At 55.6% G+C, this 22,672-nt stretch overlaps 1 protein-coding gene across 1 annotated transcript in view; it reads left to right on the top strand.

Moving 5' to 3' along the window:
* MUC2 (mucin 2, oligomeric mucus/gel-forming) overlaps positions 1-22,672 on the top strand; it is a 74,064-nt gene that overhangs the window by 32,150 nt on the left and 19,242 nt on the right. The window contains exons 32-42 of the mRNA XM_071808611.1: positions 1,109-1,744; positions 2,877-3,512; positions 4,645-5,280; positions 6,413-6,992; positions 8,587-8,816; positions 9,931-10,566; positions 11,699-12,278; positions 13,873-14,102; positions 15,235-15,870; positions 16,985-17,620; positions 18,753-19,273. Of these exons, the coding sequence (XP_071664712.1) occupies positions 1,109-1,744; positions 2,877-3,512; positions 4,645-5,280; positions 6,413-6,992; positions 8,587-8,816; positions 9,931-10,566; positions 11,699-12,278; positions 13,873-14,102; positions 15,235-15,870; positions 16,985-17,620; positions 18,753-19,273 (5,957 nt within the window). The remainder of the gene's footprint in view (positions 1-1,108; positions 1,745-2,876; positions 3,513-4,644; positions 5,281-6,412; positions 6,993-8,586; positions 8,817-9,930; positions 10,567-11,698; positions 12,279-13,872; positions 14,103-15,234; positions 15,871-16,984; positions 17,621-18,752; positions 19,274-22,672) is intronic.

The raw sequence follows: 22,672 nt of genomic DNA, 5'->3' as shown, positions 1-22,672 counted from the left end.
TGTGTTGCCTTGCCGTGGGAGAAACAAAGGTCCTTGAGCGCTTCAGCTTGTGCCTTCTGTATGGGATCGGGGGTGGGGGTCATTTTTGCGGGTTCCCAGAAGAGGCATGTGCCCAAATCGAGTGCTTGGGCTGGCTTTTTCAGAAGTGAGGAGGGTTCAGGGGTCCTGGGTAGAAGGTCTTGTGCTCCCTGAGTCAGCAGCGCTCCGAGGAGGCTTGCTGTTCAGGTGCCTCTGCCCGGCTTAGGCAGACACTGAACTGGCGGGAAGTCTTGCTCTTGCTGCTGTCGGATCCCGTCCTTCAGCTGGAGAGAGCGTACTGAGCGCGACCCAGGTTGTGCAATGGGAGCGGGGCTTGATTTTATGGCACTGCCACGTCAGGCAGTGTTTGGGTGCAGCCGTGCAGACTTTCTTCCTTTTCTTGTTCTGCATTTCCTCTGTGGCCATCGCCGCCACTTACCGGCAGTGCTGTCTGTAAGGAAGCTTAGAAGCTGTTCCCTCAAGGGTCTGGGGAAAGGATTCAGACTGTGGACTGACCCTTGATACGGAGCATGGCTCTGGGCAACCGGGTTCTTCCAGCGTTCCCATGAGCGTTGTTCTCCAGCTGTCTGCTCGCTGCTGGGAAGCAAGCTACCGTTTTGGCAGCAGTGCGTGTCCTGTGCCTGCTTCCTTTGGGGTCATGAGCCTCCCTGGTGTTCGGTTTGTCCCCGAGACAGTGAGGTGGTGTGAGTGGCACAAAAAGGTGAGAGAGTGGGCGGGAGTCCCTGTTCAGTCCTCCTCCAGCTCGCGTGTTGCCCTTACGCGAGTGTTTTTTGCGCACGTGACGACCAATCCAGGAGTTGTGCCCTAGCTGCAAGGGGGAGGCACATGTGGCTCGGCAGTGCCTGTGTCCTGGTTTGGCCCTAGTGTGCTTTGTATGGCCGGGAACGGGAGGCCGGCCCACATAAGGGAACTTTGTTGTTGCCTGGGTTGGCTGACGGATGTAGCAGCGTCCGAGCGCACTCTTGTGCGCACTGGATGCGCAGAGCACCACCCGCGAGTGCGCTGGTTCCCCAGCCTGTTTTCTCTGTTCCTGCTGTTTCTAATCGTTGCTCCTGTTGTCGTCCCCCAGATTGTACATGCCAATGGACAGACTGGATTGATGTGAGTTACCCAGACGGTTCTGACAGAAATGGCGGTGACAATGAAACCTTTGAGAATATTCAGAAGCACAATCCCTCCTGGGTCTGCGTGAAGGCGGAGAATATTTCATGCAGAGCAGAGCGATTCCCTGATGTTCCCATTGAAGATTTGGGGCAGATCGTGACATGCGATGTCAGCACAGGCCTCATCTGTAACAACAGGGATCAAGCCGTAGGAGGCACATCGGTGGTGCCGGTCTGCTACAACTATCAGATCAGTGTCTGCTGCATCCCCAACCGACCCGAATGTATTCCAAGTACCACCGCCAGCACCACGACGGCCCAACCCCCGTCCACAACGAGCACAGTGTCCTCTACACCCCCATCAACAACCACTCCCACGTCAACAGCGTCAAAGCCTCCCACCAGCACCAGCACCACCACCACCATCGCCACCACCTCAGTGCCCCCCAGCAGCACCACCAGCAGCACCCCGGGGACAACAACGATTGTTACTGGCCAGTCGACACCCACCCCAACTACTGCAAGCACATCCACGCCCACACCGACATACACCTCCACCCTGCCAACTACCTCCGCACAAACTAGCTCCACACAAACTATAGGTACTTGTCTGCTCTGCGCTGGCATGTGTTGCCTTGCCGTGGGAGAAACAAAGGTCCTTGAGCGCTTCAGCTTGTGCCTTCTGTATGGGATCGGGGGTGGGGGTCATTTTTGCGGGTTCCCAGAAGAGGCATGTGCCCAAATCGAGTGCTTGGGCTGGCTTTTTCAGAAGTGAGGAGGGTGCAGGGGTCCTGGGTAGAAGGTCTTGTGCTCCCTGAGTCAGCAGCGCTCCGAGGAGGCTTGCTGTTCAGGTGCCTCCGCCCGGCTTAGGCAGACACTGAACTGGCGGGAAGTCTTGCTCTTGCTGCTGTCGGATCCCGTCCTTCAGCTGGAGAGAGCGTACTGAGCGCGACCCAGGTTGTGCAATGGGAGCGGGGCTTGATTTTATGGCACTGCCACGTCAGGCAGTGTTTGGGTGCAGCCGTGCAGACTTTCTTTCCTTTCTTGTTCTGCATTTCCTCTGTGGCCATCGCCGCCACTTACCGGCGGTGCTGTCTGTAAGGAAGCTTAGAAGCTGTTCCCTCAAGGGTCTGGGGAAAGGTTTCAGACTGCGGACTGACCCTTGATACGGAGCATGGCTCCGGGCAACCGGGTTCTTCCAGCGTTCCCATGAGCGTTGTTCTCCAGCTGTCTGCGCGCTGCTGGGAAGCAAGCTACCGTTTTGGCAGCAGTGCGTGTCCTGTGCCTGCTTCCTTTGGGGTCATGAGCCTCCCTGGTGTTCGGTTTGTCCCCGAGACAGTGAGGTGGTGTGAGTGGCACAAAAAGGTGAGAGAGTGGGCGGGAGTCCCTGTTCAGTCCTCCTCCAGCTCGCGTGTTGCCCTTACGCGAGTGTTTTTTGCGCACGTGACGACCAATCCAGGAGTTGTGCCCTAGCTGCAAGGGGGAGGCACACATGGCTCGGCAGTGCCTGTGTCCTGGTTTGGCCCTAGTGTGCTTTGTATGGCCGGGAACGGGAGGCCGGCCCACATAAGGGAACTTTGCTGTTGCCTGGGTTGGCTGACGGATGTAGCAGCGTCCGAGGGCACTCTTGTGCGCACTGGATGCGCAGAGCACCACCCGCGAGTGCGCTGGTTCCCCAGCCTGTTTTCTCTGTTCCTGCTGTTTCTAATCGTTGCTCCTGTTGTCGTCCCCCAGATTGTACATGCCAATGGACAGACTGGATTGATGTGAGTTACCCAGACGGTTCTGACAGAAATGGCGGTGACAATGAAACCTTTGAGAATATTCAGAAGCACAATCCCTCCTGGGTCTGCGTGAAGGCGGAGAATATTTCATGCAGAGCAGAGCGATTCCCTGATGTTCCCATTGAAGATTTGGGGCAGATCGTGACATGCGATGTCAGCACAGGCCTCATCTGTAACAACAGGGATCAAGCCGTAGGAGGCACATCGGTGGTGCCGGTCTGCTACAACTATCAGATCAGTGTCTGCTGCATCCCCAACCGACCCGAATGTATTCCAAGTACCACCGCCAGCACCACGACGGCCCAACCCCCGTCCACAACGAGCACAGTGTCCTCTACACCCCCATCAACAACCACTCCCACGTCAACAGCGTCAAAGCCTCCCACCAGCACCAGCACCACCACCACCATCGCCACCACCTCAGTGCCCCCCAGCAGCACCACCAGCAGCACCCCGGGGACAACAACGATTGTTACTGGCCAGTCGACACCCACCCCAACTACTGCAAGCACATCCACGCCCACACCGACATACACCTCCACCCTGCCAACTACCTCCGCACAAACTAGCTCCACACAAACTATAGGTACTTGTCTGCTCTGCGCTGGCATGTGTTGCCTTGCCGTGGGAGAAACAAAGGTCCTTGAGCGCTTCAGCTTGTGCCTTCTGTATGGGATCGGGGGTGGGGGTCATTTTTGCGGGTTCCCAGAAGAGGCATGTGCCCAAATCGAGTGCTTGGGCTGGCTTTTTCAGAAGTGAGGAGGGTGCAGGGGTCCTGGGTAGAAGGTCTTGTGCTCCCTGAGTCAGCAGCGCTCCGAGGAGGCTTGCTGTTCAGGTGCCTCCGCCCGGCTTAGGCAGACACTGAACTGGCGGGAAGTCTTGCTCTTGCTGCTGTCGGATCCCGTCCTTCAGCTGGAGAGAGCGTACTGAGCGCGACCCAGGTTGTGCAATGGGAGCGGGGCTTGATTTTATGGCACTGCCACGTCAGGCAGTGTTTGGGTGCAGCCGTGCAGACTTTCTTTCCTTTCTTGTTCTGCATTTCCTCTGTGGCCATCGCCGCCACTTACCGGCGGTGCTGTCTGTAAGGAAGCTTAGAAGCTGTTCCCTCAAGGGTCTGGGGAAAGGTTTCAGACTGCGGACTGACCCTTGATACGGAGCATGGCTCCGGGCAACCGGGTTCTTCCAGCGTTCCCATGAGCGTTGTTCTCCAGCTGTCTGCGCGCTGCTGGGAAGCAAGCTACCGTTTTGGCAGCAGTGCGTGTCCTGTGCCTGCTTCCTTTGGGGTCATGAGCCTCCCTGGTGTTCGGTTTGTCCCCGAGACAGTGAGGTGGTGTGAGTGGCACAAAAAGGTGAGAGAGTGGGCGGGAGTCCCTGTTCAGTCCTCCTCCAGCTCGCGTGTTGCCCTTACGCGAGTGTTTTTTGCGCACGTGACGACCAATCCAGGAGTTGTGCCCTAGCTGCAAGGGGGAGGCACACATGGCTCGGCAGTGCCTGTGTCCTGGTTTGGCCCTAGTGTGCTTTGTATGGCCGGGAACGGGAGGCCGGCCCACATAAGGGAACTTTGCTGTTGCCTGGGTTGGCTGACGGATGTAGCAGCGTCCGAGGGCACTCTTGTGCGCACTGGATGCGCAGAGCACCACCCGCGAGTGCGCTGGTTCCCCAGCCTGTTTTCTCTGTTCCTGCTGTTTCTAATCGTTGCTCCTGTTGTCGTCCCCCAGATTGTACATGCCAATGGACAGACTGGATTGATGTGAGTTACCCAGACGGTTCTGACAGAAATGGCGGTGACAATGAAACCTTTGAGAATATTCAGAAGCACAATCCCTCCTGGGTCTGCGTGAAGGCGGAGAATATTTCATGCAGAGCAGAGCGATTCCCTGATGTTCCCATTGAAGATTTGGGGCAGATCGTGACATGCGATGTCAGCACAGGCCTCATCTGTAACAACAGGGATCAAGCCGTAGGAGGCACATCGGTGGTGCCGGTCTGCTACAACTATCAGATCAGTGTCTGCTGCATCCCCAACCGACCCGAATGTATTCCAAGTACCACCGCCAGCACCACGACGGCCCAACCCCCGTCCACAACGAGCACAGTGTCCTCTACACCCCCATCAACAACCACTCCCACGTCAACAGCGTCAAAGCCTCCCACCAGCACCAGCACCAGCACCACCGTCGCCACCACCTCAGTGCCCCCCAGCAGCACCACCAGCAGCACCCCGGGGACAACAACGATTGTTACTGGCCAGTCGACACCCACCCCAGCTACTGCAAGCACATCCACGCCCACACCGACATACACCTCCACCCTGCCAACTACCTCCGCACAAACTAGCTCCACACAAACTATAGGTACTTGTCTGCTCTGCGCTGGCATGTGTTGCCTTGCCGTGGGAGAAACAAAGGTCCTTGAGCGCTTCAGCTTGTGCCTTCTGTATGGGATCGGGGGTGGGGGTCATTTTTGCGGGTTCCCAGAAGAGGCATGTGCCCAAATCGAGTGCTTGGGCTGGCTTTTTCAGAAGTGAGGAGGGTGCAGGGGTCCTGGGTAGAAGGTCTTGTGCTCCCTGAGTCAGCAGCGCTCCGAGGAGGCTTGCTGTTCAGGTGCCTCCGCCCGGCTTAGGCAGACACTGAACTGGCGGGAAGTCTTGCTCTTGCTGCTGTCGGATCCCGTCCTTCAGCTGGAGAGAGCGTACTGAGCGCGACCCAGGTTGTGCAATGGGAGCGGGGCTTGATTTTATGGCACTGCCACGTCAGGCAGTGTTTGGGTGCAGCCGTGCAGACTTTCTTTCCTTTCTTGTTCTGCATTTCCTCTGTGGCCATCGCCGCCACTTACCGGCAGTGCTGTCTGTAAGGAAGCTTAGAAGCTGTTCCCTCAAGGGTCTGGGGAAAGGTTTCAGACTGCGGACTGACCCTTGATACGGAGCATGGCTCCGGGCAACCGGGTTCTTCCAGCGTTCCCATGAGCGTTGTTCTCCAGCTGTCTGCGCGCTGCTGGGAAGCAAGCTACCGTTTTGGCAGCAGTGCGTGTCCTGTGCCTGCTTCCTTTGGGGTCATGAGCCTCCCTGGTGTTCGGTTTGTCCCCGAGACAGTGAGGTGGTGTGAGTGGCACAAAAAGGTGAGAGAGTGGGCGGGAGTCCCTGTTCAGTCCTCCTCCAGCTCGCGTGTTGCCCTTACGCGAGTGTTTTTTGCGCACGTGACGACCAATCCAGGAGTTGTGCCCTAGCTGCAAGGGGGAGGCACACATGGCTCGGCAGTGCCTGTGTCCTGGTTTGGCCCTAGTGTGCTTTGTATGGCCGGGAACGGGAGGCCGGCCCACATAAGGGAACTTTGCTGTTGCCTGGGTTGGCTGACGGATGTAGCAGCGTCCGAGGGCACTCTTGTGCGCACTGGATGCGCAGAGCACCACCCGCGAGTGCGCTGGTTCCCCAGCCTGTTTTCTCTGTTCCTGCTGTTTCTAATCGTTGCTCCTGTTGTCGTCCCCCAGATTGTACATGCCAATGGACAGACTGGATTGATGTGAGTTACCCAGACGGTTCTGACAGAAATGGCGGTGACAATGAAACCTTTGAGAATATTCAGAAGCACAATCCCTCCTGGGTCTGCGTGAAGGCGGAGAATATTTCATGCAGAGCAGAGCGATTCCCTGATGTTCCCATTGAAGATTTGGGGCAGATCGTGACATGCGATGTCAGCACAGGCCTCATCTGTAACAACAGGGATCAAGCCGTAGGAGGCACATCGGTGGTGCCGGTCTGCTACAACTATCAGATCAGTGTCTGCTGCATCCCCAACCGACCCGAATGTATTCCAAGTACCACCGCCAGCACCACGACGGCCCAACCCCCGTCCACAACGAGCACAGTGTCCTCTACACCCCCATCAACAACCACTCCCACGTCAACAGCGTCAAAGCCTCCCACCAGCACCAGCACCAGCACCACCGTCGCCACCACCTCAGTGCCCCCCAGCAGCACCACCAGCAGCACCCCGGGGACAACAACGATTGTTACTGGCCAGTCGACACCCACCCCAACTACTGCAAGCACATCCACGCCCACACCGACATACACCTCCACCCTGCCAACTACCTCCGCACAAACTAGCTCCACACAAACTATAGGTACTTGTCTGCTCTGCGCTGGCATGTGTTGCCTTGCCGTGGGAGAAACAAAGGTCCTTGAGCGCTTCAGCTTGTGCCTTCTGTATGGGATCGGGGGTGGGGGTCATTTTTGCGGGTTCCCAGAAGAGGCATGTGCCCAAATCGAGTGCTTGGGCTGGCTTTTTCAGAAGTGAGGAGGGTGCAGGGGTCCTGGGTAGAAGGTCTTGTGCTCCCTGAGTCAGCAGCGCTCCGAGGAGGCTTGCTGTTCAGGTGCCTCCGCCCGGCTTAGGCAGACACTGAACTGGCGGGAAGTCTTGCTCTTGCTGCTGTCGGATCCCGTCCTTCAGCTGGAGAGAGCGTACTGAGCGCGACCCAGGTTGTGCAATGGGAGCGGGGCTTGATTTTATGGCACTGCCACGTCAGGCAGTGTTTGGGTGCAGCCGTGCAGACTTTCTTTCCTTTCTTGTTCTGCATTTCCTCTGTGGCCATCGCCGCCACTTACCGGCGGTGCTGTCTGTAAGGAAGCTTAGAAGCTGTTCCCTCAAGGGTCTGGGGAAAGGTTTCAGACTGCGGACTGACCCTTGATACGGAGCATGGCTCCGGGCAACCGGGTTCTTCCAGCGTTCCCATGAGCGTTGTTCTCCAGCTGTCTGCGCGCTGCTGGGAAGCAAGCTACCGTTTTGGCAGCAGTGCGTGTCCTGTGCCTGCTTCCTTTGGGGTCATGAGCCTCCCTGGTGTTCGGTTTGTCCCCGAGACAGTGAGGTGGTGTGAGTGGCACAAAAAGGTGAGAGAGTGGGCGGGAGTCCCTGTTCAGTCCTCCTCCAGCTCGCGTGTTGCCCTTACGCGAGTGTTTTTTGCGCACGTGACGACCAATCCAGGAGTTGTGCCCTAGCTGCAAGGGGGAGGCACACATGGCTCGGCAGTGCCTGTGTCCTGGTTTGGCCCTAGTGTGCTTTGTATGGCCGGGAACGGGAGGCCGGCCCACATAAGGGAACTTTGCTGTTGCCTGGGTTGGCTGACGGATGTAGCAGCGTCCGAGGGCACTCTTGTGCGCACTGGATGCGCAGAGCACCACCCGCGAGTGCGCTGGTTCCCCAGCCTGTTTTCTCTGTTCCTGCTGTTTCTAATCGTTGCTCCTGTTGTCGTCCCCCAGATTGTACATGCCAATGGACAGACTGGATTGATGTGAGTTACCCAGACGGTTCTGACAGAAATGGCGGTGACAATGAAACCTTTGAGAATATTCAGAAGCACAATCCCTCCTGGGTCTGCGTGAAGGCGGAGAATATTTCATGCAGAGCAGAGCGATTCCCTGATGTTCCCATTGAAGATTTGGGGCAGATCGTGACATGCGATGTCAGCACAGGCCTCATCTGTAACAACAGGGATCAAGCCGTAGGAGGCACATCGGTGGTGCCGGTCTGCTACAACTATCAGATCAGTGTCTGCTGCATCCCCAACCGACCCGAATGTATTCCAAGTACCACCGCCAGCACCACGACGGCCCAACCCCCGTCCACAACGAGCACAGTGTCCTCTACACCCCCATCAACAACCACTCCCACGTCAACAGCGTCAAAGCCTCCCACCAGCACCAGCACCAGCACCACCGTCGCCACCACCTCAGTGCCCCCCAGCAGCACCACCAGCAGCACCCCGGGGACAACAACGATTGTTACTGGCCAGTCGACACCCACCCCAACTACTGCAAGCACATCCACGCCCACACCGACATACACCTCCACCCTGCCAACTACCTCCGCACAAACTAGCTCCACACAAACTATAGGTACTTGTCTGCTCTGCGCTGGCATGTGTTGCCTTGCCGTGGGAGAAACAAAGGTCCTTGAGCGCTTCAGCTTGTGCCTTCTGTATGGGATCGGGGGTGGGGGTCATTTTTGCGGGTTCCCAGAAGAGGCATGTGCCCAAATCGAGTGCTTGGGCTGGCTTTTTCAGAAGTGAGGAGGGTGCAGGGGTCCTGGGTAGAAGGTCTTGTGCTCCCTGAGTCAGCAGCGCTCCGAGGAGGCTTGCTGTTCAGGTGCCTCCGCCCGGCTTAGGCAGACACTGAACTGGCGGGAAGTCTTGCTCTTGCTGCTGTCGGATCCCGTCCTTCAGCTGGAGAGAGCGTACTGAGCGCGACCCAGGTTGTGCAATGGGAGCGGGGCTTGATTTTATGGCACTGCCACGTCAGGCAGTGTTTGGGTGCAGCCGTGCAGACTTTCTTTCCTTTCTTGTTCTGCATTTCCTCTGTGGCCATCACCGCCACTTACCGGCGGTGCTGTCTGTAAGGAAGCTTAGAAGCTGTTCCCTCAAGGGACTGCAGACTGACCCTTGATACGGAGCATGGCTCCGGGCAACCGGTTTCTTCCAGCATTCCCATGAGCGTTGTTCTCCAGCTGTCTGCGCGCTGCTGGGAAGCAAGCTACCGTTTTGGCAGCAGTGCGTGTCCTGTGCCTGCTTCCTTTGGGGTCATGAGCCTCCCTGGTGTTCGGTTTGTCCCCGAGACAGTGAGGTGGTGTGAGTGGCACAAAAAGGTGAGAGAGTGAGCGGGAGTCCCTGTTCAGTCCTCCTCCAGCTCGCGTGTTGCCCTTACGCGAGTGTTTTTTGCGCACGTGACGACCAATCCAGGAGTTGTGCCCTAGCTGCAAGGGGGAGGCACACGTGGCTCGGCAGTGCCTGTGTCCTGGTTTGGCCCTAGTGTGCTTTGTATGGCCGGGAACGGGAGGCCGGCCCACATAAGGGAACTTTGCTGTTGCCTGGGTTGGCTGACGGATGTAGCAGCGTCCGAGGGCACTCTTGTGCGCACTGGATGCGCAGAGCACCACCCGCGAGTGCGCTGGTTCCCCAGCCTGTTTTCTCTGTTCCTGCTGTTTCTAATTGTTGCTCCTGTTGTCGTCCCCCAGATTGTACATGCCAATGGACAGACTGGATTGATGTGAGTTACCCAGACGGTTCTGACAGAAATGGCGGTGACAATGAAACCTTTGAGAATATTCAGAAGCACAATCCCTCCTGGGTCTGCGTGAAGGCGGAGAATATTTCATGCAGAGCAGAGCGATTCCCTGATGTTCCCATTGAAGATTTGGGGCAGATCGTGACATGCGATGTCAGCACAGGCCTCATCTGTAACAACAGGGATCAAGCCGTAGGAGGCACATCGGTGGTGCCGGTCTGCTACAACTATCAGATCAGTGTCTGCTGCATCCCCAACCGACCCGAATGTATTCCAAGTACCACCGCCAGCACCACGACGGCCCAACCCCCGTCCACAACGAGCACAGTGTCCTCTACACCCCCATCAACAACCACTCCCACGTCAACAGCGTCAAAGCCTCCCACCAGCACCAGCACCAGCACCACCGTCGCCACCACCTCAGTGCCCCCCAGCAGCACCACCAGCAGCACCCCGGGGACAACAACGATTGTTACTGGCCAGTCGACACCCACCCCAACTACTGCAAGCACATCCACGCCCACACCGACATACACCTCCACCCTGCCAACTACCTCCGCACAAACTAGCTCCACACAAACTATAGGTACTTGTCTGCTCTGCGCTGGCATGTGTTGCCTTGCCGTGGGAGAAACAAAGGTCCTTGAGCGCTTCAGCTTGTGCCTTCTGTATGGGATCGGGGGTGGGGGTCATTTTTGCGGGTTCCCAGAAGAGGCATGTGCCCAAATCGAGTGCTTGGGCTGGCTTTTTCAGAAGTGAGGAGGGTGCAGGGGTCCTGGGTAGAAGGTCTTGTGCTCCCTGAGTCAGCAGCGCTCCGAGGAGGCTTGCTGTTCAGGTGCCTCCGCCCGGCTTAGGCAGACACTGAACTGGCGGGAAGTCTTGCTCTTGCTGCTGTCGGATCCCGTCCTTCAGCTGGAGAGAGCGTACTGAGCGCGACCCAGGTTGTGCAATGGGAGCGGGGCTTGATTTTATGGCACTGCCACGTCAGGCAGTGTTTGGGTGCAGCCGTGCAGACTTTCTTTCCTTTCTTGTTCTGCATTTCCTCTGTGGCCATCGCCGCCACTTACCGGCGGTGCTGTCTGTAAGGAAGCTTAGAAGCTGTTCCCTCAAGGGTCTGGGGAAAGGTTTCAGACTGCGGACTGACCCTTGATACGGAGCATGGCTCCGGGCAACCGGGTTCTTCCAGCGTTCCCATGAGCGTTGTTCTCCAGCTGTCTGCGCGCTGCTGGGAAGCAAGCTACCGTTTTGGCAGCAGTGCGTGTCCTGTGCCTGCTTCCTTTGGGGTCATGAGCCTCCCTGGTGTTCGGTTTGTCCCCGAGACAGTGAGGTGGTGTGAGTGGCACAAAAAGGTGAGAGAGTGGGCGGGAGTCCCTGTTCAGTCCTCCTCCAGCTCGCGTGTTGCCCTTACGCGAGTGTTTTTTGCACACGTGACGACCAATCCAGGAGTTGTGCCCTAGCTGCAAGGGGGAGGCACACATGGCTCGGCAGTGCCTGTGTCCTGGTTTGGCCCTAGTGTGCTTTGTATGGCCGGGAACGGGAGGCCGGCCCACATAAGGGAACTTTGCTGTTGCCTGGGTTGGCTGACGGATGTAGCAGCGTCCGAGGGCACTCTTGTGCGCACTGGATGCGCAGAGCACCACCCGCGAGTGCGCTGGTTCCCCAGCCTGTTTTCTCTGTTCCTGCTGTTTCTAATCGTTGCTCCTGTTGTCGTCCCCCAGATTGTACATGCCAATGGACAGACTGGATTGATGTGAGTTACCCAGACGGTTCTGACAGAAATGGCGGTGACAATGAAACCTTTGAGAATATTCAGAAGCACAATCCCTCCTGGGTCTGCGTGAAGGCGGAGAATATTTCATGCAGAGCAGAGCGATTCCCTGATGTTCCCATTGAAGATTTGGGGCAGATCGTGACATGCGATGTCAGCACAGGCCTCATCTGTAACAACAGGGATCAAGCCGTAGGAGGCACATCGGTGGTGCCGGTCTGCTACAACTATCAGATCAGTGTCTGCTGCATCCCCAACCGACCCGAATGTATTCCAAGTACCACCGCCAGCACCACGACGGCCCAACCCCCGTCCACAACGAGCACAGTGTCCTCTACACCCCCATCAACAACCACTCCCACGTCAACAGCATCAAAGCCTCCCACCAGCACCAGCACCAGCACCACCGTCGCCACCACCTCAGTGCCCCCCAGCAGCACCACCAGCAGCACCCCGGGGACAACAACGATTGTTACTGGCCAGTCGACACCCACCCCAGCTACTGCAAGCACATCCACGCCCACACCGACATACACCTCCACCCTGCCAACTACCTCCGCACAAACTAGCTCCACACAAACTATAGGTACTTGTCTGCTCTGCGCTGGCATGTGTTGCCTTGCCGTGGGAGAAACAAAGGTCCTTGAGCGCTTCAGCTTGTGCCTTCTGTATGGGATCGGGGGTGGGGGTCATTTTTGCGGGTTCCCAGAAGAGGCATGTGCCCAAATCGAGTGCTTGGGCTGGCTTTTTCAGAAGTGAGGAGGGTGCAGGGGTCCTGGGTAGAAGGTCTTGTGCTCCCTGAGTCAGCAGCGCTCCGAGGAGGCTTGCTGTTCAGGTGCCTCCGCCCGGCTTAGGCAGACACTGAACTGGCGGGAAGTCTTGCTCTTGCTGCTGTCGGATCCCGTCCTTCAGCTGGAGAGAGCGTACTGAGCGCGACCCAGGTTGTGCAATGGGAGCGGGGCTTGATTTTATGGCACTGCCACGTCAGGCAGTGTTTGGGTGCAGCCGTGCAGACTTTCTTTCCTTTCTTGTTCTGCATTTCCTCTGTGGCCATCGCCGCCACTTACCGGCGGTGCTGTCTGTAAGGAAGCTTAGAAGCTGTTCCCTCAAGGGTCTGGGGAAAGGTTTCAGACTGCGGACTGACCCTTGATACGGAGCATGGCTCCGGGCAACCGGGTTCTTCCAGCGTTCCCATGAGCGTTGTTCTCCAGCTGTCTGCGCGCTGCTGGGAAGCAAGCTACCGTTTTGGCAGCAGTGCGTGTCCTGTGCCTGCTTCCTTTGGGGTCATGAGCCTCCCTGGTGTTCGGTTTGTCCCCGAGACAGTGAGGTGGTGTGAGTGGCACAAAAAGGTGAGAGAGTGGGCGGGAGTCCCTGTTCAGTCCTCCTCCAGCTCGCGTGTTGCCCTTACGCGAGTGTTTTTTGCGCACGTGACGACCAATCCAGGAGTTGTGCCCTAGCTGCAAGGGGGAGGCACACATGGCTCGGCAGTGCCTGTGTCCTGGTTTGGCCCTAGTGTGCTTTGTATGGCCGGGAACGGGAGGCCGGCCCACATAAGGGAACTTTGCTGTTGCCTGGGTTGGCTGACGGATGTAGCAGCGTCCGAGGGCACTCTTGTGCGCACTGGATGCGCAGAGCACCACCCGCGAGTGCGCTGGTTCCCCAGCCTGTTTTCTCTGTTCCTGCTGTTTCTAATCGTTGCTCCTGTTGTCGTCCCCCAGATTGTACATGCCAATGGACAGACTGGATTGATGTGAGTTACCCAGACGGTTCTGACAGAAATGGCGGTGACAATGAAACCTTTGAGAATATTCAGAAGCACAATCCCTCCTGGGTCTGCGTGAAGGCGGAGAATATTTCATGCAGAGCAGAGCGATTCCCTGATGTTCCCATTGAAGATTTGGGGCAGATCGTGACATGCGATGTCAGCACAGGCCTCATCTGTAACAACAGGGATCAAGCCGTAGGAGGCACATCGGTGGTGCCGGTCTGCTACAACTATCAGATCAGTGTCTGCTGCATCCCCAACCGACCCGAATGTATTCCAAGTACCACCGCCAGCACCACGACGGCCCAACCCCCGTCCACAACGAGCACAGTGTCCTCTACACCCCCATCAACAACCACTCCCACGTCAACAGCGTCAAAGCCTCCCACCAGCACCAGCACCAGCACCACCGTCGCCACCACCTCAGTGCCCCCCAGCAGCACCACCAGCAGCACCCCGGGGACAACAACGATTGTTACTGGCCAGTCGACACCCACCCCAGCTACTGCAAGCACATCCACGCCCACACCGACATACACCTCCACCCTGCCAACTACCTCCGCACAAACTAGCTCCACACAAACTATAGGTACTTGTCTGCTCTGCGCTGGCATGTGTTGCCTTGCCGTGGGAGAAACAAAGGTCCTTGAGCGCTTCAGCTTGTGCCTTCTGTATGGGATCGGGGGTGGGGGTCATTTTTGCGGGTTCCCAGAAGAGGCATGTGCCCAAATCGAGTGCTTGGGCTGGCTTTTTCAGAAGTGAGGAGGGTGCAGGGGTCCTGGGTAGAAGGTCTTGTGCTCCCTGAGTCAGCAGCGCTCCGAGGAGGCTTGCTGTTCAGGTGCCTCCGCCCGGCTTAGGCAGACACTGAACTGGCGGGAAGTCTTGCTCTTGCTGCTGTCGGATCCCGTCCTTCAGCTGGAGAGAGCGTACTGAGCGCGACCCAGGTTGTGCAATGGGAGCGGGGCTTGATTTTATGGCACTGCCACGTCAGGCAGTGTTTGGGTGCAGCCGTGCAGACTTTCTTTCCTTTCTTGTTCTGCATTTCCTCTGTGGCCATCGCCGCCACTTACCGGCGGTGCTGTCTGTAAGGAAGCTTAGAAGCTGTTCCCTCAAGGGTCTGGGGAAAGGTTTCAGACTGCGGACTGACCCTTGATACGGAGCATGGCTCCGGGCAACCGGGTTCTTCCAGCGTTCCCATGAGCGTTGTTCTCCAGCTGTCTGCGCGCTGCTGGGAAGCAAGCTACCGTTTTGGCAGCAGTGCGTGTCCTGTGCCTGCTTCCTTTGGGGTCATGAGCCTCCCTGGTGTTCGGTTTGTCCCCGAGACAGTGAGGTGGTGTGAGTGGCACAAAAAGGTGAGAGAGTGGGCGGGAGTCCCTGTTCAGTCCTCCTCCAGCTCGCGTGTTGCCCTTACGCGAGTGTTTTTTGCGCACGTGACGACCAATCCAGGAGTTGTGCCCTAGCTGCAAGGGGGAGGCACACATGGCTCGGCAGTGCCTGTGTCCTGGTTTGGCCCTAGTGTGCTTTGTATGGCCGGGAACGGGAGGCCGGCCCACATAAGGGAACTTTGCTGTTGCCTGGGTTGGCTGACGGATGTAGCAGCGTCCGAGGGCACTCTTGTGCGCACTGGATGCGCAGAGCACCACCCGCGAGTGCGCTGGTTCCCCAGCCTGTTTTCTCTGTTCCTGCTGTTTCTAATCGTTGCTCCTGTTGTCGTCCCCCAGATTGTACATGCCAATGGACAGACTGGATTGATGTGAGTTACCCAGACGGTTCTGACAGAAATGGCGGTGACAATGAAACCTTTGAGAATATTCAGAAGCACAATCCCTCCTGGGTCTGCGTGAAGGCGGAGAATATTTCATGCAGAGCAGAGCGATTCCCTGATGTTCCCATTGAAGATTTGGGGCAGATCGTGACATGCGATGTCAGCACAGGCCTCATCTGTAACAACAGGGATCAAGCCGTAGGAGGCACATCGGTGGTGCCGGTCTGCTACAACTATCAGATCAGTGTCTGCTGCATCCCCAACCGACCCGAATGTATTCCAAGTACCACCGCCAGCACCACGACGGCCCAACCCCCGTCCACAACGAGCACAGTGTCCTCTACACCCCCATCAACAACCACTCCCACGTCAACAGCGTCAAAGCCTCCCACCAGCACCAGCACCAGCACCACCGTCGCCACCACCTCAGTGCCCCCCAGCAGCACCACCAGCAGCACCCCGGGGACAACAACGATTGTTACTGGCCAGTCGACACCCACCCCAACTACTGCAAGCACATCCACGCCCACACCGACATACACCTCCACCCTGCCAACTACCTCCGCACAAACTAGCTCCACACAAACTATAGGTACTTGTCTGCTCTGCGCTGGCATGTGTTGCCTTGCCGTGGGAGAAACAAAGGTCCTTGAGCGCTTCAGCTTGTGCCTTCTGTATGGGATCGGGGGTGGGGGTCATTTTTGCGGGTTCCCAGAAGAGGCATGTGCCCAAATCGAGTGCTTGGGCTGGCTTTTTCAGAAGTGAGGAGGGTGCAGGGGTCCTGGGTAGAAGGTCTTGTGCTCCCTGAGTCAGCAGCGCTCCGAGGAGGCTTGCTGTTCAGGTGCCTCCGCCCGGCTTAGGCAGACACTGAACTGGCGGGAAGTCTTGCTCTTGCTGCTGTCGGATCCCGTCCTTCAGCTGGAGAGAGCGTACTGAGCGCGACCCAGGTTGTGCAATGGGAGCGGGGCTTGATTTTATGGCACTGCCACGTCAGGCAGTGTTTGGGTGCAGCCGTGCAGACTTTCTTTCCTTTCTTGTTCTGCATTTCCTCTGTGGCCATCACCGCCACTTACCGGCGGTGCTGTCTGTAAGGAAGCTTAGAAGCTGTTCCCTCAAGGGACTGCAGACTGACCCTTGATACGGAGCATGGCTCCGGGCAACCGGTTTCTTCCAGCATTCCCATGAGCGTTGTTCTCCAGCTGTCTGCGCGCTGCTGGGAAGCAAGCTACCGTTTTGGCAGCAGTGCGTGTCCTGTGCCTGCTTCCTTTGGGGTCATGAGCCTCCCTGGTGTTCGGTTTGTCCCCGAGACAGTGAGGTGGTGTGAGTGGCACAAAAAGGTGAGAGAGTGAGCGGGAGTCCCTGTTCAGTCCTCCTCCAGCTCGCGTGTTGCCCTTACGCGAGTGTTTTTTGCGCACGTGACGACCAATCCAGGAGTTGTGCCCTAGCTGCAAGGGGGAGGCACACGTGGCTCGGCAGTGCCTGTGTCCTGGTTTGGCCCTAGTGTGCTTTGTATGGCCGGGAACGGGAGGCCGGCCCACATAAGGGAACTTTGCTGTTGCCTGGGTTGGCTGACGGATGTAGCAGCGTCCGAGGGCACTCTTGTGCGCACTGGATGCGCAGAGCACCACCCGCGAGTGCGCTGGTTCCCCAGCCTGTTTTCTCTGTTCCTGCTGTTTCTAATCGTTGCTCCTGTTGTCGTCCCCCAGATTGTACATGCCAATGGACAGACTGGATTGATGTGAGTTACCCAGACGGTTCTGACAGAAATGGCGGTGACAATGAAACCTTTGAGAATATTCAGAAGCACAATCCCTCCTGGTTCTGCGTGAAGGCGGAGAATATTTCATGCAGAGCAGAGCGATTCCCTGATGTTCCCATTGAAGATTTGGGGCAGATCGTGACATGCGATGTCAGCACAGGCCTCATCTGTAACAACAGGGATCAAGCCGTAGGAGGCACATCGGTGGTGCCGGTCTGCTACAACTATCAGATCAGTGTCTGCTGCATCCCCAACCGACCCGAATGTATTCCAAGTACCACCGCCAGCACCACGACGGCCCAACCCCCGTCCACAACGAGCACAGTGTCCTCTACACCCCCATCAACAACCACTCCCACGTCAACAGCGTCAAAGCCTCCCACCAGCACCAGCACCAGCACCACCGTCGCCACCACCTCAGTGCCCCCCAGCAGCACCACCAGCAGCACCCCGGGGACAACAACGATTGTTACTGGCCAGTCGACACCCACCCCAACTACTGCAAGCACATCCACGCCCACACCGACATACACCTCCACCCTGCCAACTACCTCCGCACAAACTAGCTCCACACAAACTATAGGTACTTGTCTGCTCTGCGCTGGCATGTGTTGCCTTGCCGTGGGAGAAACAAAGGTCCTTGAGCGCTTCAGCTTGTGCCTTCTGTATGGGATCGGGGGTGGGGGTCATTTTTGCGGGTTCCCAGAAGAGGCATGTGCCCAAATCGAGTGCTTGGGCTGGCTTTTTCAGAAGTGAGGAGGGTGCAGGGGTCCTGGGTAGAAGGTCTTGTGCTCCCTGAGTCAGCAGCGCTCCGAGGAGGCTTGCTGTTCAGGTGCCTCCGCCCGGCTTAGGCAGACACTGAACTGGCGGGAAGTCTTGCTCTTGCTGCTGTCGGATCCCGTCCTTCAGCTGGAGAGAGCGTACTGAGCGCGACCCAGGTTGTGCAATGGGAGCGGGGCTTGATTTTATGGCACTGCCACGTCAGGCAGTGTTTGGGTGCAGCCGTGCAGACTTTCTTTCCTTTCTTGTTCTGCATTTCCTCTGTGGCCATCGCCGCCACTTACCGGCGGTGCTGTCTGTAAGGAAGCTTAGAAGCTGTTCCCTCAAGGGTCTGGGGAAAGGTTTCAGACTGCGGACTGACCCTTGATACGGAGCATGGCTCCGGGCAACCGGGTTCTTCCAGCGTTCCCATGAGCGTTGTTCTCCAGCTGTCTGCGCGCTGCTGGGAAGCAAGCTACCGTTTTGGCAGCAGTGCGTGTCCTGTGCCTGCTTCCTTTGGGGTCATGAGCCTCCCTGGTGTTCGGTTTGTCCCCGAGACAGTGAGGTGGTGTGAGTGGCACAAAAAGGTGAGAGAGTGGGCGGGAGTCCCTGTTCAGTCCTCCTCCAGCTCGCGTGTTGCCCTTACGCGAGTGTTTTTTGCGCACGTGACGACCAATCCAGGAGTTGTGCCCTAGCTGCAAGGGGGAGGCACACATGGCTCGGCAGTGCCTGTGTCCTGGTTTGGCCCTAGTGTGCTTTGTATGGCCGGGAACGGGAGGCCGGCCCACATAAGGGAACTTTGCTGTTGCCTGGGTTGGCTGACGGATGTAGCAGCGTCCGAGGGCACTCTTGTGCGCACTGGATGCGCAGAGCACCACCCGCGAGTGCGCTGGTTCCCCAGCCTGTTTTCTCTGTTCCTGCTGTTTCTAATCGTTGCTCCTGTTGTCGTCCCCCAGATTGTACATGCCAATGGACAGACTGGATTGATGTGAGTTACCCAGACGGTTCTGACAGAAATGGCGGTGACAATGAAACCTTTGAGAATATTCAGAAGCACAATCCCTCCTGGGTCTGCGTGAAGGCGGAGAATATTTCATGCAGAGCAGAGCGATTCCCTGATGTTCCCATTGAAGATTTGGGGCAGATCGTGACATGCGATGTCAGCACAGGCCTCATCTGTAACAACAGGGATCAAGCCGTAGGAGGCACATCGGTGGTGCCGGTCTGCTACAACTATCAGATCAGTGTCTGCTGCATCCCCAACCGACCCGAATGTATTCCAAGTACCACCGCCAGCACCACGACGGCCCAACCCCCGTCCACAACGAGCACAGTGTCCTCTACACCCCCATCAACAACCACTCCCACGTCAACAGCGTCAAAGCCTCCCACCAGCACCAGCACCAGCACCACCGTCGCCACCACCTCAGTGCCCCCCAGCAGCACCACCAGCAGCACCCCGGGGACAACAACGATTGTTACTGGCCAGTCGACACCCACCCCAGCTACTGCAGTCACTGTCTCAACATCGATAATTATTACTCGAACGCCTTCTCCTCCGCCTACAGAACAACAAAGTAATTATGTGTATTTATTGTCAGTTTTTTGCATTGATTTTTGAAAATCCGGCTTTTTTGGCAGCTAGTGATGAGTCTTACATATTTCTACTCTCAGAGAGTGCATTTGTTATATGTTTCCAGATGAAACTAATGAATCATAGAATAATTTAGGTTTGAAGTGACCTTTTTAAAGTTCTTTATTACAACCCCCGTGCCATGCTCATGGCCATCTTTTACTACATCAGGTTGCTGGAGCCCCAATCGATGTGACCTGAATGGTTCCACTTATTTGGCATCCACAACTTCACTGGGATTCCTGTTCCAGTTTCTCATCACCCTCAGACTAAAATTTTTTTCTCATGTCCTTCTAAACCTAACTTCCTTCACTTTTAGAATGGTTGCCCCTCATCTTTTAATTAGAAGCACTTGTAAAATGTCTCTCTGTCTTTAAAAGTCTCTTTCATATATTGAAAGGCCAATGAAAGGTCTCCATGGAGCCTTCTCTTCTCCAGGCTGAACAACTCCAACTCTCCCAGCCTGTTTTTATAGGGGAACTGTTCTAGCCTGTTGCTTCTTTTGTGGCCTTCCTCTGGAGTTGCTTAAACAGTTACATATCTTTCTTTTACTGAAGACCCTAGAGCTAGATGCAGTACTCCAGGTGGGATCTCATGAGAGTAGAGTAGACTGGGTCCAGTATTCCACTCTCCACTTACAAGGCAGAGTGCACAGTGTGTTTCTACTTCTCAGTTCCATTCCCTTTGGTTATTGTGAACATGAGGACTTTTTTATCCTGGTGCCTCTACCCAGCTTAGACAGTTACTGAACTGATGGAAAGCCTTACTTTTGCTGATGTTGGACCTTGTCTTTCAGCTGGAGAGAATTTGCTGAGGGGGACCCATGTTGTGCAATGGGAGTGGGGCTTGGTTTTCATGGGATTACCATGTCAGGCAGTGTTTGTGTGCAGCTGTGCAAACTTTCTTCCCTTTCTTCTTCTGCATTGCCTCTGTGGCCATTGCTGCCACTCACCAGCTGCGCTGTCTGTAGGAAGGTTTGAAGGTTTTTCCAGTAGGGTCTGGGGAAAGATTTCAGACTGCAGGTTGCCTCTTGTTATGGACCAAGACTCTGGGCAACTGGGTTCTCCCAGTGTTCCCATGAGCACTGTTCTCCACTTGCCTGTGCAGCACTGGGAAAAAAAGATTATATTTTCCCAGGAACATGAGATCCCCTGATGATCCAGTGAATATGTCTCTGATAATACACCACTGGTTCCTGTATTTCCTTGTGCACATGAAGGAGTGTGCCTGTCCTCAACCAAATGTTAATTTTATTTGAAGGACTGTCCTTGTGGACTGTGTGGGCAGAAGGATTATATCTTGCTTCCTCCTATCCTCCAGCATTATAACTACACTATTATTATGTAGGCAGTGCCTTTCTATCTACCATGTATCTATTATATTCTGTACTAAAAGCAAAAATAGATGGCTCTGAGGCCGGCCTCTGAGTATTGTGAGTAATATATAAAATGCTGATCAAAAACTATTTTAAAGGAGCCTACACTGAGGCCCATGATGAAAACTGGCTTGGTCATATGAGAGGGAGAAAGCAGAGAAGTTAACCTGGGTTCCTAGCATTCCAAAATAGGATGAGTAGTCTTAAAGGTCTTGGAGTTAGGTATGGAACACAGATTGCTCCAGCAACTGCTCATTTTCAGTAGAATCCAATGACTGAGTATAATCAATGCTAGCATGAACATGTAGAATATAACATTACAGCAATACAAAATTAAGCAAAAAGTTTACTGATCAACTCAATGAATTCGCCTGGAAATAGGACTGCTGAACTCTTCTATATAGTAGAAAATTTTAACACTACTGACAGCAGTTCTATCTGACATTGATATTGATAAAGTGTTTACATGAATGTCTCCCAAGCAAGGTGTAGGGCATTATTAATAATCCCTGTCTGAAGCAAAAGACATTAAGCAAACTGTTTCTGCCTTATTCCTGTCTAAATACGCTGTGCCCAGATTTCTTGAATTTGATTTGCTTAGTAGAAAATAAATATAAGGTAATAAGAAACGTAATTTGTCGATTAAAAAAAAAAAAATCTGTTTTCTCCTTGTCTTAAAGAGGGTACAATACCTGAATCAGGAACAACAACAAAGATGAGTACTACAGTTTCTTCTTCGGCTACCCCACTGTCAACAACTAAAACAACAGAGATAGAAACCACAGTGTCTACCATAGGAAACACTACTCATCAGTCTACATCATCAGTGTCAACAACTGAAGTCACCACATTTGGAGTCACTGAAAAAGGATGGACCACAAAAATCACCACTTCAGTTCCCACACCCCACACCACAACACTAACAGAAACACGTAGCACAAAGACCACAACCACTGGGACTGGGAGCCTTCCAACAGCATCACCTACCAGCACCGTCAGCACCACAACGGCTGGACCCACTCCCCACAGCACCACAGGCATAGCAGAAACACCTAGCAAAAAGACCACTACCACTGGGACTGGGAGTCCTTCAACAGCATCACCTATCACCACCGTCAGCACTACAACAGCAGGACCCACTCCCCACAGCACCACAGGCCTAGCAGAAACACCTAGCACAAAGACCACTACCACTGGGACTGGGAGTCCTTCAACAGCATCACCTACCACCACCATCAGCACCACAACGCCTGGACCCACTCCCCACAGCACCACAGGCATAGCAGAAACACCTAGCACAAAGACCACTACCACTGGGACTGGGAGTCCTTCAACAGCATCACCTACCACCACCGTCAGCACCACAACGGCTGGACCCACTCCCCACAGCACCACAGGCATAGCAGAAACACCTAGCACAAAGACCACTACCACTGGGACTGGGAGTCCTTCAACAGCATCACCTACCAGCACCGTCAGCACCACAACGGCTGGACCCACTCCCCACAGCACCACAGGCCTAGCAGAAACACCTAGAACAAAGACCACTACCACTGGGACTGCGAGTCCTTCAACAGCATCACCTACCAGCACCGTCAGCACCACAACGGCTGGACCCACTCCCCACAGCACCACAGGCATAGCAGAAACACCTAGCACAAAGACCACTACCACTGGGACTGGGAGTCCTTCAACAGCATCACCTACCAGCACTATCAGCACCACAACGGCTGGACCCACTCCCCACAGCACCACAGGCATAGCAGAAACACCTAGCACAAAGACCACTACCACTGGGACTGGGAGTCCTTCAACAGCATCACCTATCACCACCGTCAGCACTACAACAGCAGGACCCACTCCCCACA

This window comes from Patagioenas fasciata, chromosome 5, assembly GCF_037038585.1.
Source record: "Patagioenas fasciata isolate bPatFas1 chromosome 5, bPatFas1.hap1, whole genome shotgun sequence".
Lineage (NCBI taxonomy): Eukaryota > Metazoa > Chordata > Aves > Columbiformes > Columbidae > Patagioenas > Patagioenas fasciata.
Note: the sequence above shows the minus strand (reverse complement) of the source record. Positions and strands in the feature narration are given on the sequence as shown.